The 16143-nt window shown below is 39.0% G+C and overlaps 1 protein-coding gene across 1 annotated transcript; it reads left to right on the plus strand.

Moving 5' to 3' along the window:
- The first annotated feature begins 359 nt into the window (after window positions 1-359).
- On the plus strand, window positions 360-12903 carry LOC131126380 (protein zyg-11 homolog). Its single transcript, XM_058068838.2, has 14 exons — window positions 360-552; window positions 882-1047; window positions 2169-2959; window positions 3118-3258; window positions 4448-4624; window positions 6297-6361; window positions 6561-6660; window positions 7790-7840; window positions 8155-8316; window positions 9727-9774; window positions 9857-10057; window positions 10146-10198; window positions 11761-11858; window positions 12019-12903. The coding sequence occupies exons 1-14, from the start codon at window positions 550-552 to the stop codon at window positions 12192-12194; spliced, it is 2232 nt and encodes a 743-aa protein (XP_057924821.2). The 5' UTR covers window positions 360-549; the 3' UTR covers window positions 12195-12903.
- Window positions 12904-16143: the final 3240 nt, after the last annotated feature.

Genomic DNA, 16143 nt, shown 5'->3' on the forward strand with positions numbered 1-16143 from the left:
AAATTTCTAACTTTATTATTGCAGATGTACAAGTTTTTCTTGCAAATTTATGACTATTCTTGGAATATTATGACTTTTTCTCTTGCCATTTCTATGCTTAGAAGTTGTTAATTTAGGGGGAAAACACATATAAACAAATAATATGAAAAAAGTATTTATTACATAAAATGTGATGGTGTTAACTGAAGTGTATGGTCGAATACAAGGCGTTTGCAAGATAGCGATTTAACTTTAAAAAAAAAAAAAACTTTAGTCACTTGAGACCCCTTGTGGCCAAACTGATTAATTACCGCGCACGAGGCGATAAGTCTCAGGTATATGTGCTATGACCGGGTGACGTCATAGTTACTGACCAATAGGAGGCGCCCGGCTCGTGACGGCTAACATTTGACGATCAACCGCGTCGCTGCCACTTCAGTTGACATTTTCCAACTTTAATCTCATTATAATCATCGTAATACGTGCTTCGTGGGATCAAAATGGCGTCTTTGTGCCAACAAAGGCTAAATCTTTGATTTAGAATCTCTGGGGGAGTGTTGTGTTGACAGCATGGTGAGTATTGTGTTGCTCTTTATGTCAGTGACTCCTACTCATGTATACAACATATGTTTTGTCCGCTTGGCCTTGTGGAGATCTGCTGGATTATGTGATTTAACGGAGCTTGAATCCTGCACTGGGGTTCTTGTGTTGAGGATAAAATTAGCTGAACTTATGTCACCGTGAATGTGTTTAGTCATGAGGAAGCACTGAAGAGTCACATATAGTAAACAAACAGTATTAAAACACTTAAGATATCCTTCATTATAGCTCTTTTAGGTGTTATTATCCAGTGCATATGTACCTTGTTGTGACCAGTATAACCACCTGGTACTGTGCTTCAGGACTGGGAGGCCCCCCACACCCTGTGTGACCTGTGCTTGGCTCAGGTGTGCTGCAGCCTGGATGTCCTGTGCAGCAAGCGAGCAGATGGCTCCTTGCTCCTCGGGTCGGCACCGCTTTTCCCTCAGGAGATGGCTGATCAGCTACTGCAGGAGATGGCATCAAAAGGTGGGCATGTGAATAAATATGGGAATTACCATATTGACTGAAAAATATGTGTTGTCTTATATTTATACTTGTCAAAACTTTCTTCCTGTCACTCACACATACCTGAACTGGGGAAACTCCAAAAACGGGTCTCAAAAAAGAGGGGGGTGTCTTATATTTGGGTGTTAGCTGACTCTATAGGCGTCACATATATGAAGGGTGTCATAAGTGGGAGCCATTTGTGAAATAAAGTCAAAATATTAAGAGAAAAAAGTCACAATTCTATGAAAATAATCTCCTAATATCATAAGGGAAAAAATGTAATTTTAGTAGTAGAAATTAAAAAGATTTTAAAGGCATAAAGAGTTTAAAGTTGTAATATTATGGAAAATAATTAGGTTGAGGAAAAGTTACAATATTATGACAATATCGTCAAAATATTAGGGGTATAACATTACGAGGAGGAAAATTACAAAGTTTATTTAAGGAGAAAGTTGAAATATTTAAGATATGAAAAACAACAGCAAAAAAATATTAATGGTATGAACTTTAGTCTTTCTATTTTTGCATTTTTTTTACCATTTTTTAAACCATTTTTGACAAAATTTTCCATAATATTACGACTTTAAACTTTTTATGCCTTTAAAATCTTTATTATTTCTACTACTACAATTAATTTCTTCCCCTTATGATATTACAAAATTATTTTCATAGAATTTTTTCTCATAATATTTTGACTTTATTCCACAAATGGTTCCCAGCCCACACTGGGCTGCAACAAGTAATTATCTGATCCAATTAATCAACTATTTTTGTAATCAATTAATCATTTCATTTAAAAATGTACTATAATAATATGATTTCAGCATCTAAAATGGAACTCCCCCCCCCCACACACACACATGTATTCTTAAAGGGATTGCTGCTAAGAGGTGGAAATAACAATTCAGAAAAATCAGATTAACTGAAAAAATAATCGACCGATTAATCTGTTATTAAAATAATAGATATTTGAAGCCCTAAATAGTACAGTTTTCTACCTTGACTTTACATTTTCTATGCCGCTTATCCTCACTATAGTTGAGAGGCGGGGGTACACATTCATTCAAATTTATTTATGCTAATTTTCTTTTCCTATCAAGGCACACTGAACGACTCTACCATTGGGATTTTTCGGAACCACAAAGAGCTGCGTTTGCGTCGAGTTTCCATCCGCTCTTGTCCAGTGTCTGCAGAAGCATTTCGACTAGCAATCAGCCCTCACCGTCTCCAGGAAGTGGATGCATCCTGGGTTTCTGGCGACATCACCGGGGCTGAAATCATCTCGAGCCTGGCATCCAACTTGCAGTGCAGATCCAGGCTGCAGACTTTGTCCCTGAACGGATTACGTCTGGACTGGGCCTCTCTAGAAGATGATGGTGTTGGTTTCAACTCCCTGAAGGGCCTGCGGACGCTCAACCTCTCCAGCACCGACTTGACGGACGCTGCTTTGGAAGATGTTTGCGCTCTCCCTCAGCTGGAGAGCCTAGACATCTCCAGCAGTGTCGTCTCAAATCTGACAGGGCTCCTTCGGTGCAGGAACACTTTGAGATCTTTAATCGCTCATCGGCTTCGCCAGTTGGATATGTCGCCTACGAGTTTGCTGTCTGTTCTCAGCCAACTTCACGCTGTCAAGCATTTTGACTTTTCAGATGATCACTTCACGGCGGAGGACGGCGCCTCAGATGATGGAGATGTGGGAGTTCTGCATCTTCTGCGAGCTGGTCCCCAGGTTCTTCCCTCCTTAGTTTCTTTAGACGTCTCAGGCCGGAGAAGAATCACCGAGACAGATGTTGCTGCGTTCATGGAGACCAGGAAGGAGCTGGTTTTCTTAGGCCTGCTCGCAACTGGAATTAGCTCCTGTGGTGCGCTGTCATCACAGAAAAACCTAAAAGTAAGGATTTGTTACAGTAGATCCCTTGGCCTACTGTTCTATTGTACTATTAAGATACATGATCTTCCCTGTGATGAAGCTCTATTGTATACATTTACTGAATACGCTGGCTGCATTTCCTGTTTGACTGACAATGCTGCTGTGCTGCACGTGTTTAGGTAACTGGGGAAGCTAATGAGAACCAGTTGTGTGAGGCCCTGAGAAGGTACAGAGACAGAGAGTGTTTCACTCGAGAGGCCCTCTTCCATCTCCACAATTTTACCACCGACTCTCACAAACCGCAACCAGAAATGCTGGAGGTGATGCAGTCCCGTTTTTGTTCCCCCTCTTCCTGTTTGAACCACGATGAGTGAACATACTTCATGTATGAGTCACGTTTGTGACGGGAAACAGCATAAATGTCATCCTAATTACTAGCAGGGATAACCAGCCATATTAGATACACCTGAACAATCCATATTTTTTTAGTTTTCCATTTGACATTATATACGTAATAATATCATAATAATTTTTTATTAAATATGTGATAATGCAGAATAAATGTACTGCATACATGTACTGATGTTAGAAAAACCCCAATTTTTACATGTTCATATCTGTTTGCTTCACTGATAACGTTGCAATTTCGCACTTTGTTCAGTGGTCCTTGAACACACCATGAAACTATAAGTTTATCCATCATCTTATATTATCATTTAGCATATGAGGCATATTTATGGTTTTAAGAGAGAAGAGGAGGGTTAATAATTACTATAGTCGCTTTTTATTGCAAATGTTGATTTTTTTGTGTGGCATGTGTTTAAATATTTTTAATATTAAAGTAATCCCTTGTTTATAAGTGGTAATTTTCATGATAAATGCAATATTTTTGTTGTTAGATCAAAGACAACCATCTAAATACGGGTTTTAACATTATTAGAGCCCTTCAGACATGAAATAACACCCCTATAGTCACCATCACACTCTTATTTCCTAAATAAAGTAGACAGAATAAGACAAAATAAGACATATAAGACATAAACAAGTTATTAATATAGACTTGTGCATGTTAGCATTTGTTGTTGTTGCTTCCTGTTCTTAAGATTACTTCCTCTTCAATGTAACATTACTGACACATAGTGACTGGTGTAGAGTACTACATATCATCACAATGTTTTTTGCATGTAGTTTATTTATTTTTTATGCTTGAAACTGTGTAATTTAGTCAAAGGAATACACAAAGTGTGCTTAAATATGCATATTTTTGACTAATAATAGGCTGATTTATTAATACATGGATATAACTAGAGTGGCGAGGGATTACTCTAATCATCATGTCACTCTGACATCGTCAATCAAAACTGTAACATTATGACAGAAAGTAAACAAGAACATCCACAGAGATAATTGTGGGAGTGATATGTGTTCCGTATATATCACTTTGATTCATAACTGTGAGAACACATTATTAATGAATAGACTCATTTGGCTTTTGTGTGTATCTTCTAGCTGGTCCTGAGCTCCATGCAGAGTCATCCTGCAAGTCTCCACGTCCACCTGGTGGCCACAGCGTGTGTGTTCAATCTCACCACTCAGGACCAGGCTGAAGCCATGTCTGTAGGCCTGCTCCGCTCCATCGTCACCCAGCTGCTGCACAGCATGAAGACCTTCCCTGACCATACACAGGTCTCCATCTGTTATATATTTATATATATTTTTTCAATGGACAAGGAGTGGTTAGCGCACAGGCCTCACAGCTAGAAGACCTGAGTTCAATTCCAAAATCTCGGCCATCTCTGTGTGGAGTTTGCATGTTCTCCCCGGTTTCCTCCCCCATTCCAAAAACATGCTAGGTTAATTGGCGACTCCAAATTGTCCATAGGTATGAATGTGAGTGTGAATGGTTGTTTGTCTATATGTGCCCTGTGATTGGCTGGCGACCAGTCCGGGGTGTACCCCGCCTCTCGCCCAAAGACAGCTGGGATAGGCTCCAGCCCCCCCCGCGACCCTTGTGAGGATAATTGCTTTTTCATTTGAAGCTCAGCTGCACGGTGATCGAGTGGTTAGCGCGCAGACCTCACAGCTAGGAGACCAGGGTTCAATTCCACCCTCGGCCATCTCTGTGTGGAGTTTGCATGTTCTCCCCGTGCATGCGTGGGTTTTCTCCGGGTACTCCGGTTTCCTCCCACATTCCAAAAACATGCTAGGTTAATTGGCGACTCCAAATTGTCCATAGGTATGAATGTGAGTGTGAATGGTTGTTTGTCTACGTATATGTGCCCTGTGATTGGCTGGCGACCAGTCCGGGGTGTACCCCGCCTCTTGCCCGAAGACAGCTGGGATAGGCTCCAGCACCCCGCGCGGCCCTCGTGAGGATAAGCAGTAGAAAATTAATGAATGAATAATTGCTGGTTAGCGCGCAGACCTCACAGCTAGGAGACCAGGGTTCAGTTCCACTCTCGGCCATCTCTGTATGGAGTTTGCATGTTCTCCTCGTGCATGCGTGGGTTTTCTCCGGGTACTCCGGTTTCCTCCCACATTCCAAAAACATGCTAGGTTAATTGGCGACTCCAACTTGTCCATAGGTATGAATGTGAGTGTGAATGGTTGTTTGTCTACGTATATGTGCCCTGTGATTGGCTGGCGACCAGTCCGGGGTGTACCCCGCCTCTTGCCCGAAGACAGCTGGGATAGGCTCCAGCACCCCGCGCGGCCCTCGTGAGGATAAGCAGTAGAAAATTAATGAATGAATAATTGCTTTTTTATTTGAAGCTCGGCTGCACGGCAGTCGAGTGGTTAGCGCGCAGACCTCACAGCTAGGAGACCAGGGTTCAGTTCCACTCTCGGCCATCTCTGTGTGGAGTTTGCATGTTCTCCTCGTGCATGCGTGGGTTTTCTCCGGGTACTCCGGTTTCCTCCCACATTCCAAAAAACATGCTAGGTTAATTGGCGACTCCAAATTGTCCATAGGTATGAATGTGAGTGTGAATGGTTGTTTGTCTATATGTGCCCTGTGATTGGCTGGCAACCAGTCCAGGGTGTACCCCGCCTCTCGCCCAAAGACAACTGGGATAGGCTCCAGCACCCCCGCGACCCTTGTGAGGAAAAGCGGCAGAAAATGAATCAATGAATGATTTGTACTTTGCTGAAATTCACTTATCACCGTCTGGTCCAAAACAATAAACCGCAATAAACGATAAATTACTATAATGACATTTTGCTTTATAAAACCGAGATGCTTTACATGAGTAGACTGATTGTACAGTAATTGCGGTCATCTATCATTATCCAAATAAGTTCGCATTGAACTGGCTATTCAACATGTGACAGCCATATTGTTGTGTTTCTATCTCCCTAGATCCAAAAGAACTGTCTGCTGGCACTCTGCAGCGACTATATCCTTCAGGATGTCCCCTTTGACACGTCAGTTTACTTTGATTCTATTATAGTAAGACATTTGAGCTCATGGATACACAGTAGCCCAGATAATCAGTGCGGTCTTTGGCTAAGGGGAAACTGTTTTTCCAGATGTAAGACTGCAGGAAATGTCTCCGGCAGATTGTGTGCACATTTTTCGTGGTTTATTTGTTTCTGCTCATGCGTGCTGTGATCACGGTTGCAGGTATTTAGCGGCCAAGCTGGTGATCAACTGGCTGAGCAGCCACGAGGATCCTACACTTCAGAGGATGGCTGTCGCCGTCATCTCCATTCTGGTGCCCAAGGTCAAGACACCGCTTGTGTGTGGTGCATTTGAGTGCAGTAGGAGCACCTGTCGGTTATGTGACCACCTTCAGGCTTTAACCCTCCTCTTGTGTTAGAGTCGGCATTGACCCGTTTTATATTTTAATGCATAAAAATAATCACATAACATTTGTTTATTGCATCAAGGCTTTTTGACTTTGTCAGGAATCTCTATTTCAGCAAAATAAAACCCCAAAAATAATTTTGACTACATTTTAAAATGGTCTGGTTGAAATTATGACCACTGTATTGTGAGTGTCAGTTTTGACCCGGTTATAATAATATGACTATAAAACAATATTTGGAGCTACAAGTGTACAAATAGCCAACACAATGACAACCAGCTCCTCTTCTCATCATGTAAGCTTCAGGGGATTCTCATTTTGACCGATTTTCCAGCATACCAGCAGAAAAACAAGGTCCAGACATGTGAGGTGAATTCATTCATTTGATTGGCTGATTTCACATTTACAATTTGAATCATGGAAAGAATGGCAAGAAGTACAGTGAACCAAGATCTGGACCTGTTCTGCTTTTTGATTTCGGTTTATACTAAAGTTCGGTTGCTGAAAACAATAACTTTTTCTACATTTTTTTTACATTAATATATATGGGTCAGAATTGACCCCAACACCATAGATGTTTCTTTAGTGATTAATACTAAAATGAGGAAATAAATCAAACTAATTGATTTAAGAGATATGTTATGTAGCCCTCAGTAATAGCCAGGTAACAAAAGAACCTTCAATTTATTAATAGGATTCTTTTGACGTTCATTTTACCTTTTTTGGAAATTGAAATGGAGGGGTATAGTGACAAAAAAAAGGCCTCCATGCCCACACCAAAAGTATTAAAACCAACATTTTAAAGGATGAGGAAGCCTAAGAAGGTAACCAAGACATGAGAAGCAAATTTGATGGTAAATTATTGTTTTTAGTGTATTTTATAGCTGATTTAATACATGGGTCAAAACCGACCTGTTAACCTAAGAGATGATAACAGAAAGCTACACACACAAGAGGAAAGTTAACTGTGCAATTTCACTGTAGGATGAAATAATATTATAAAAGTCATAAAATCATATCGGATCTGTTTTGTTTTCACTTGCAGCTGTCCACGGCAGAAATTGCAAAACTTGGTGAAGATGTCTCTATCATGAAGGTACTTTTGTGTTGGCAATGTTCCTGTCTTCACCGCACTAATGCATGGGTGTACTTCTATTTCACACACACACACACACACACACACCCCATCTGTCTATTTCTCTCACCTGCTCTATTTTCCATCACCGCATTTACTCACTGTCACGCCGTCGTCACATGTGCTCGTCCTTCTCAGCTTACCGTTATTCAATCTCTATTTTGGTCAATGTGGATGCAGTCAAGCTTCACTCTCTGTTATTATATTCATGTGTAATTCTCATGTCACCCGGCAAAAACACAACTTAAGCTTGTGTGGTGTTTTTCTCCCAACAGCAGCTGTTGGCCATTGTGCAACAAAGGGCCATGATCGGAGTGGTGGACTCCACTCTCAAGTTTGCCTTGAGAGCTTTGTGGAACTTAACAGACGAGATGCCCGCAGCGGCGCGTAACTTCATCGAGTGTAATGGTTTGGAGCTGTACGAGGAGGTTTTGGAGGTAGAGACCCGCAACAAGCGGTTCATGTTCCTTCCTCAGACATCCTCCAACATCTGTTTTATCCCTTTACCTCTACCTTACATTACATTTGACCTCCGCTCAGTATGATGCAGCGCAAAGTACAGTTTTTATGATAAACAGTAATATCTTGTTCCCAACACCAACTGTGATAAGTGAATTTCCAGTTTTCCATATGTGTTCCAGTGCTAGAGGACCTGAGCGAAAGACAGACAGGAAGCAACATTAGGGAATCAAATGAGGGATTATTGTGCCTGTTGTGAGAGCGAACAAGTCTGGTGCTTGTGTGTCTCACCAAACATTACAGTAACATTACCGACACCTGGTGATCAGTGTAGCGTACTACATATTACCTCTTTGAATGCATCTTCTCAATGCCCCAATATATGTTGCTTAATTTAGGCAAAATAGGAGACATTTGCGGCTGCACAGCGGACGAGTGGTTAGCACGCAGGCCTCACAGCTAGGAGACCTGAGTTCAATTCCACCCTCGGCCATTTCTGTGTGGAATTTGCATGTTTTTCCTGTGCATGCGTGGGTTTTCATTCCAAAAACATGCTAGGTTTAATTGGCGACTCCAAATTGTCCATAGATATGAATGTGAGTGTGAATGGTTGTTTGTCTATATGTGCCTTGTGATTGGCTGGTGACCAGTCCAGGGTGTACCCCGCCTCTCATCCGAAGACAGCAGGGATAGGCTCCAGCACCCCCTGCGGTAGAAAATGAATGAATGCATGAAGGTGACATTTGCTTCAATATGCAAATATTTTTCCACAATAATAGGGTGTAGTTAAAAAAAACATGATAGGGTGAACAATGATCCTGTACACTGTTTGTGACGTTCATGAGCTGAACTGAAAAGATGTAAAAGTTTTTCTATGTACACAAAAGTCAATTTCTTGCTTATAATCTATATTAGTGAGCAGAATCCATCCACCTGACAGGTGGGACTTGTCCTGGTGTTGATTATTGTGCAGCATGATTATGGTGCAGTAGGCTGGCCACAATAAAAGGTCACAAAAATGTGCAGTTTTAGCATCTGTGGCACGATACTACAGATGTCGTGTTGAAGGAGCGTGCAATAGGCACGTTGTTTGCAGTTAGTGGCCTTTTATTGTAGCCAGCCTAATGCACACCTGTGTTTAATGAAAGATGGGAACTTAAACAGAAGTGTCCTGTTTATATTTTTGTTGAGCGCATGTTTTAGCAACTACATTGTCACTTAATGAAGAGTAGACCTTCACCAAGGCTGATTGTTTACATAATTGCGTACTTGTATGGGTTTAATGGTGAATGTGTGTGAATTGTTTATATGTGCCATGTGATTGGTGACTAGTGCAGGGTGTACACCACCTCTCTTCTTCAGAGTGTTCTTGTGTTGTTTATTTGCAGTCCTACCACAACGAGTCGTCTATACAACAGAAGGTTCTCGGCCTCCTGGTGGGTTCAATGTCTCGTAATGTCTACTTTAGTTGGCATATTTCTTATTTAAAGAAGCTAAACATTTCTCACTGTGATGCAGAACAACATAGCAGAGGTAGAGCAGTTGCAGTCAGAGCTAATGGAGGAGGACCTCTTGGAGCACATCCTCAGTCTGTTGAAGGATCCCCAGATAGAAATGGAGGTCCGGTACTTTGCTGGAGGGATTCTGGCTCATCTCACTTCCAGACATGAAGCTTGGATCCTGGATGAAGAGCTCCGCAGCACCATACTCAAGCAGCTGGTGTGTGAACACGTGTCAAAACTCTGTTTTTTATCCAGCAGTTGAAGTATCTTCTGGCTCTAATCAGTGTGTGTCTGTTTCTTAAAAGCATGTGTCCATTGCAGCCTGGCCACATTTGGATAAAGAGATGGTATTTTACAGGTATTTTATGCTTTTATTTTATCAACCATTTTGATATTTGCACTTAAGATTGCCCAATAGAATAATCAAATGAAAAAAATGTGTTGTTGCCTGTTCTAACTTATTTTGTGCTTGGCCTTATAAACTATTTTGGCAATATGCTAATGAAATTAAAATGCTAACAATGCTAACAGCTACAATGCTAGCAACCTGCGAGAATACAATGTGATAACTTTGGAACATGTTTTAGCTTCACTATACATTTTCTAAAGTGGTAAATGCCAGTGTGAAATCCGAAATACAAAAAGCCTAAGCTACCACCTAGCAACATGGCAACAAAACTGAAATGCTAACTATGCTAACAGCTGCCATGCTAGAAACATGTGGCTGTAAAATATGACAACATTGGAACATTTTTTACTTCAGTATACATTTGTTAAAGTGCAAACTGTTAATATGATATCCAAAATGCTAAAGCTACCACCCTGTAAGATGCCGACAAAATGTAAATGCTAACATTGCAAACAATTACAACGCTAACAACCTCGGGACTGCAATGTGATAACATTGGAACATGTTTTCCTTCAATATACAGCTGCAAAAGTGCTACATGTCAGTGTGATGTCCAAAATGCTAACGCTACCACCCAGCATGATGTCAATGAAACGGAAATGCTAACAGCTACGTTGCGAGTAACCTGCAAGAATACAGTGTAATAACATTGGAACATATGTGGAATATATATGCTACAATTTATATTTGCCAAAGTGCTATGTGTCAGTGTGATATCTCGAATGCTAAAATGCTAAAGTTACTACCCAGCAAGATATCAATGAAACCTAAATGCTAACAATGCTAACAGAAAAGCTCCAAGCAACCTGTGACATTACAATGTACATTGGCAGTATATAGACAAGATGTAAATGCTAACAGTGCTAACAGCACAGCAGTGGGCAGAATACAGTGTGATAACATTGGAATAGGTCTTGCTCAAATACATACAGTATTTGTGAAAGTGTTAAATGTCAAAGTGATATCTAAGATGCTAAAGCTACCATCTAGCAAGGTAGAAGTTCTGAAATTGCAGTTCTGTCGTGGTTTACATTAAAAATGTAGGCAATTTAATATGATACATGCTAACAGTTAGCATGGTAGCACCTAAAAAGATGTAATGTAATGTAAATATTTACATTTTTACACTGGTAAAATAACTAAAACTTTATCATTTAGTATGCTAGCACCTGAAATGATAGCGCTGATTATCAAAAGTTACAATGTCTTGTAAATATATAAATTTTTACATGAGTAAAATAAAATGCTAACAGTTAGATAGCGAAGAAAGTGCTAAGGCAGTTCTGGAGAGATTTTAATTCTGATGGGTAAAGTGCTAACAATGCTAACAGTTAGCATAATATATAGTATTTATATATTGCTCTGACATAATGCCATGTCAATTGATGCAATTTGCATACCTGTCAACATTTACATTTCAAAATAAGGGAATTTTGCAGGCCCATAATTAATTGTTCCTGACAATGTCAATGATGGGTCTGTTTTCTGTCTCTTTACTCTCTTTTATTTAGGTCCTTTCGTCCATTTTGCCGCCTGCTTCAGACGTATCAACCCACAGGAGTGCAGCTGTGGGCCGTGTGGGCCATTCATTTTGTCTCCACTCTAAACAGTAAGTTTCCTCATCATCAATAAAACATAGTGTGTGTCTTCTCCTTACTGCACATGTGACTCAAGGCCATGCTGCGGATTCATGTGAGGAATATTTAAGAAGTTTCACCCCCCCCCCCCACCCACCCACCCACCCATAATTTTTGCTCTATCCCCCTCAGCTCCGCATTACAGCTGTATACTGGAGCGGGAAGGCGTGACTGAACTTCTGAAGGCTCTGGCGGCACATCCCAACACACACAGCATCATTAGGGGATTATCAGAGAGCATCTTGCATACGGTTGGGCGCCAACACTCGAAACTCTTGAACAAACAAGTAGAGGCTCACAGCTCTTAGAGGAATTCACTGTGACTGTATGTGTGTAAGATGGCAGAACATTGTTTATGTCAGCTCACACATAAATAATAAAATAATAAAATAATAAAATAATAAAATAATAAAATAATAAAATAATAAAATAATAAAATAATAAAATAATAAAATAATAAAATAATAAAATAATAAAATAATAAAATAATAAAATAATAAAATAATAAAATAATAATAATATTCTGGAAGGACACATGGTACAGAAAACGTATGGATGGATGAATTTATAAAGTACTTCAGCCCAAATTGGATGCACAAACCTACCACTAGAGGGTGCTTCAGTACTTTAGCTTCAGGCCTACAGTAGACATACAGCACTGTATCTATACAGTGCAATTGCATACATAACAGGACTGCTGTGATGTCTTCCCGCCCTCATCATAAGTCAGAATTGCTCACAAAAAAGTCGACTCCTCCTCTCAGCCTCTCTCTGCATCTCCTGCCATCCTCCACGGCAAATTTTATGTAACACCGCAGGAAGCCAGAAGGGCTCCAGGGCATCTGAAGTTTGAGGTGGCTAATTAAAAATAACTTATGAATTGTATTAGCTTAGTGAGTATCACAAGGACTTAATCAAACTTTTTTTGCTAAAGTTTCTGGCGGGATTTAGTTGGATTCTCTTTTTCATTGGCACTATTGGAAAATTGGCACACTTTTTAAATTTAACTAGCAGCAGCAAAAAATTGCTGTAATTTTGCAGGAATAAAGTCAAAATATTAAGAGAAAAGAGTTCCGATCTAGCGACAAAAAGTGGTCATTTTTAACTTATTTAAAAAATAACATCATTTTAGTAGCATGAAGTTGACATTTTTAAAAGAACCCCAACACACTTATTTTTGGAAAATTAGGTAGCGGAAAAAATAATAATTTTACAAGAATAAAGCCAAAATATTATGGGAATAAAGTCATCACGAGAAGAAATTTGAAATAGTCGGGAAATTAAAAATGTTGATGATAAAAATGGGGAAAAAAAGGATGTAATTTTATGAGAATAAAGTGAGAATTTTATGGGACTAATAAAAAAAGGCATTATTTTAACTTGTATTTGCTTGTAAATGTCAACATTTTATGAAAATAAACTCGTAATATCATGAGGAAAAAAATAAGTAAATTTCATAGCAGAGAGCTGAAATATTGAAGAAAAAAGTGTAAATGTAATATTACGAAATGAAGATTTCTGAACTAATACTAATAATAAAAACCCCAATTATATACATTTTCACCTATATCACAAAGCTGAGAGGCAGTTTTTCCTTAGAATATGTTGCTTTGTGAAATATGATTAGAAAAGTGCTTAGTCTGCATTTAACTAGAGTGGCAGACTGGTGAGGCGTGCCCCCCACCCCCTGTTGTTCTTGCGACGTTCAAGTCATATGACGAGCATAAAAAAAGCTTTCCAGGAGTTCTTTGGCCACGTGTTGGGTGACTTGTGAGGAGGTGTCAGGTGTATTCTCACCTGGTTTTACGTTTCCACTCATGGCTCTTTAAGTGGCACTCGTGACAGTGGCAAGTTCAAGTTGTCACACGTTGACACACAAGAGGTAACAGGAGTCGCTGGATGTCATCCAAAGAGCACATACTCATTTTGTTTTACCCCCTCCAAGCACCAAAGAGTGTAGGTGAGATGTATCCATTTGGAATACACTTGGCAAGATGGTTTCCATTCTTTAGCATGTGTCAAATACACAAATCAGCAGTTTTCATCTAGTTGTCTCTAAACTTGATGCGATGGTAGTATATAAGTGTATACCTCCTATTTAAATTAAAAAAAATGTAAACTTGAAACAATAAAATGTGAATATAAAAATATATATTTTTTAATTCTAGTAATTTTGAATACTAGTATTAAATCTCATATAATAATAATAATAATGATGATGAATTAATTAATTTAATTAATATATTTTAAAAATATGTATATATTATTAAATAAAATATTTTAAATTAAACACATTTAATATATTACTTTTTAAAAATATAAATAATAAACTACACACCAAACCCTTAAAACAGAACAAAAACATCAACATGTCCATTGTCTAAAGGGCAGCGCCTGCAAAGCTTTCTCTGCTGGCCTAAAGACGCACTGATCAGAAGCACTGACCTGCATTTGCAAATTAATATTTGTATTTGTTCGATAAAGTTATATTAATTTATTCCCAACATAATGTTGTAGCTTGTGGCTTAGCTGCACTGCTTTTTCCACTGTTAACACAGGTTGTTTGCATCTTATCTGTTAGCATTGTTAGCATTTCCATGTATTTGGCATCTTGCTGGGTGGTAGCTTTAGCATTTTAGTATTTTGGATATCACATTGACATTTAGCACAACAAAACAAATTTATAATGTAGCATATATAGTCCAATTTTTTTTTTAAATCCAATCAGATTTCAGCTTCTATGTGTTGCCATGTCAATGTAATCTGTAATCTGTGAGTACTTCTGAGTTAAACTGTTGTGTTTTGATAACAATGCTAACTTTTGGTAATTTATCAGCCTTTTCTCCTTTCTGTCTGTCCCCTCTTAAGCCAAGCAAAATCAAGTCCAAGCAGGCAATGTTTCTATTGCTGTTTCTGTCCTGTTTTTGCTTTCTCTTTTCTATCTGTTATCGTCTGTCATTTTTGAAGTTGTCCCCTCTTAAACCAAGCAAAATCAAGTACAAGCACACTTTGTTGTTGTTACTGTGTTCCAATATTGCTTTTCTTTATTTTTCTTTATTTTGTCTTTCTGCTGTCTTTTATTGTTTTTCCCTGTCTGTCCCCTCTTAAACCAAGCAAAATCAAGCACAAGCAGGCATTGTTGTTGTTTCTGCTGTTTTCTCTTATTGCTTTGTTTTGTCTTTCTGCTGTATTTTATTACTTTTTTCTGTCTGTCCCCTCTTAAACCAAGCAAAATCAAATGCAAGCAGACATACATTGTTGTTATTGCTGTTTCTGTCCTGTTTTTGCTCATTTTTTAGGCTGTCCTCTCTTAAACCAAGCAAAATCAAGCAAAGCAAGCAGGCTTTGTTGTTGCTGCTGTTGTTGTCTTCTGATATTGCTTTTGGCTTTACTTTATCTTTTTGCTGTCTTTTATTGTTTTTTTCCCTGTCCCCTCTTAAACCAAGCAAAATCAAATGCAAGCAGATATTGTTATTTCTGTTGCTGTCTTGTCATTGCTTTCTCTTTTCTTTGTGTTGTCTTCAGTCGTTTTTTAACTGTCCCTTCTTAAACCAAGCAAAATCAAGTGCAAGGATGCATTCTATTGTATATATCCTGTTATTGCTTCGTCTTTTCCAAAAAATTCAAGTATTCTAGACTCATCTTTTGTACATGAAATTTGTTGTGGCGCAATAAGGCATATCAATCCTTTAAGACAGTTACAAAAGTTATGACTTTAAAGTAAACGTGAATGATAAAAAGGATCAGCTTTATTGGCTTAAGTGTACCAATGAAACCATGTTGAACATGCAAGTCATTTTTATATTGAGAATATCATGTTTGCATTAATTTTCATACAGATGAACAAAGTCCGCTAAAGAGCTTTCGGGCAGATATTCTTCTTTGGCTCTCCGCTTGTCCATTTCCAGTCTTTTTTTAAGCTGGCTTAGCCAGCCGCTGACATCAGAGTCACAGCCCTCTGCTCATCTGGCTGTTTATTAAAAAACTGCACAATCATGCTTCTCAAAATAATGTATTTAAAAAGACAGAAATAGAGATGGAGCAACAAAACCAACAGGAGTTATGGCCAAAAATATCTTTAGGAAAAATCAACAAAGCCCTAGGAGAGCTAAATATAAATCTAAAGATAGAAGCTGGTGATAAGAGGGGATGAAGTGAGCAAAAATATATTTAAGACCATTTCAGGCACGGCAGTACTTTGAATAGGAATACAATTTGTAGAGCCCACAGCTCTGTTTTGGTCCCCTTTGAGTTGCA

Source organism: Doryrhamphus excisus, linkage group LG6 (assembly GCF_037039965.1).
Source record: "Doryrhamphus excisus strain RoL-2023G ecotype Guam linkage group LG6, RoL_Dexc_Guam_v1.1, whole genome shotgun sequence".
In the NCBI taxonomy this organism is placed as follows: domain Eukaryota; kingdom Metazoa; phylum Chordata; class Actinopteri; order Syngnathiformes; family Syngnathidae; genus Doryrhamphus; species Doryrhamphus excisus.

What these genes read in the sequence shown, in the direction of transcription:
- LOC131126380 (XM_058068838.2), top strand. An exon ending in CATCACAGAAAAACCTAAAA is followed by an intron (nt 2,960 to 3,117) that starts GTAAGGATTTGT and finishes GCACGTGTTTAG; the next exon opens with GTAACTGGGGAAGCTAATGA. An exon ending in CAGGATGTCCCCTTTGACAC is followed by an intron (nt 6,362 to 6,560) that starts GTCAGTTTACTT and finishes TCACGGTTGCAG; the next exon opens with GTATTTAGCGGCCAAGCTGG.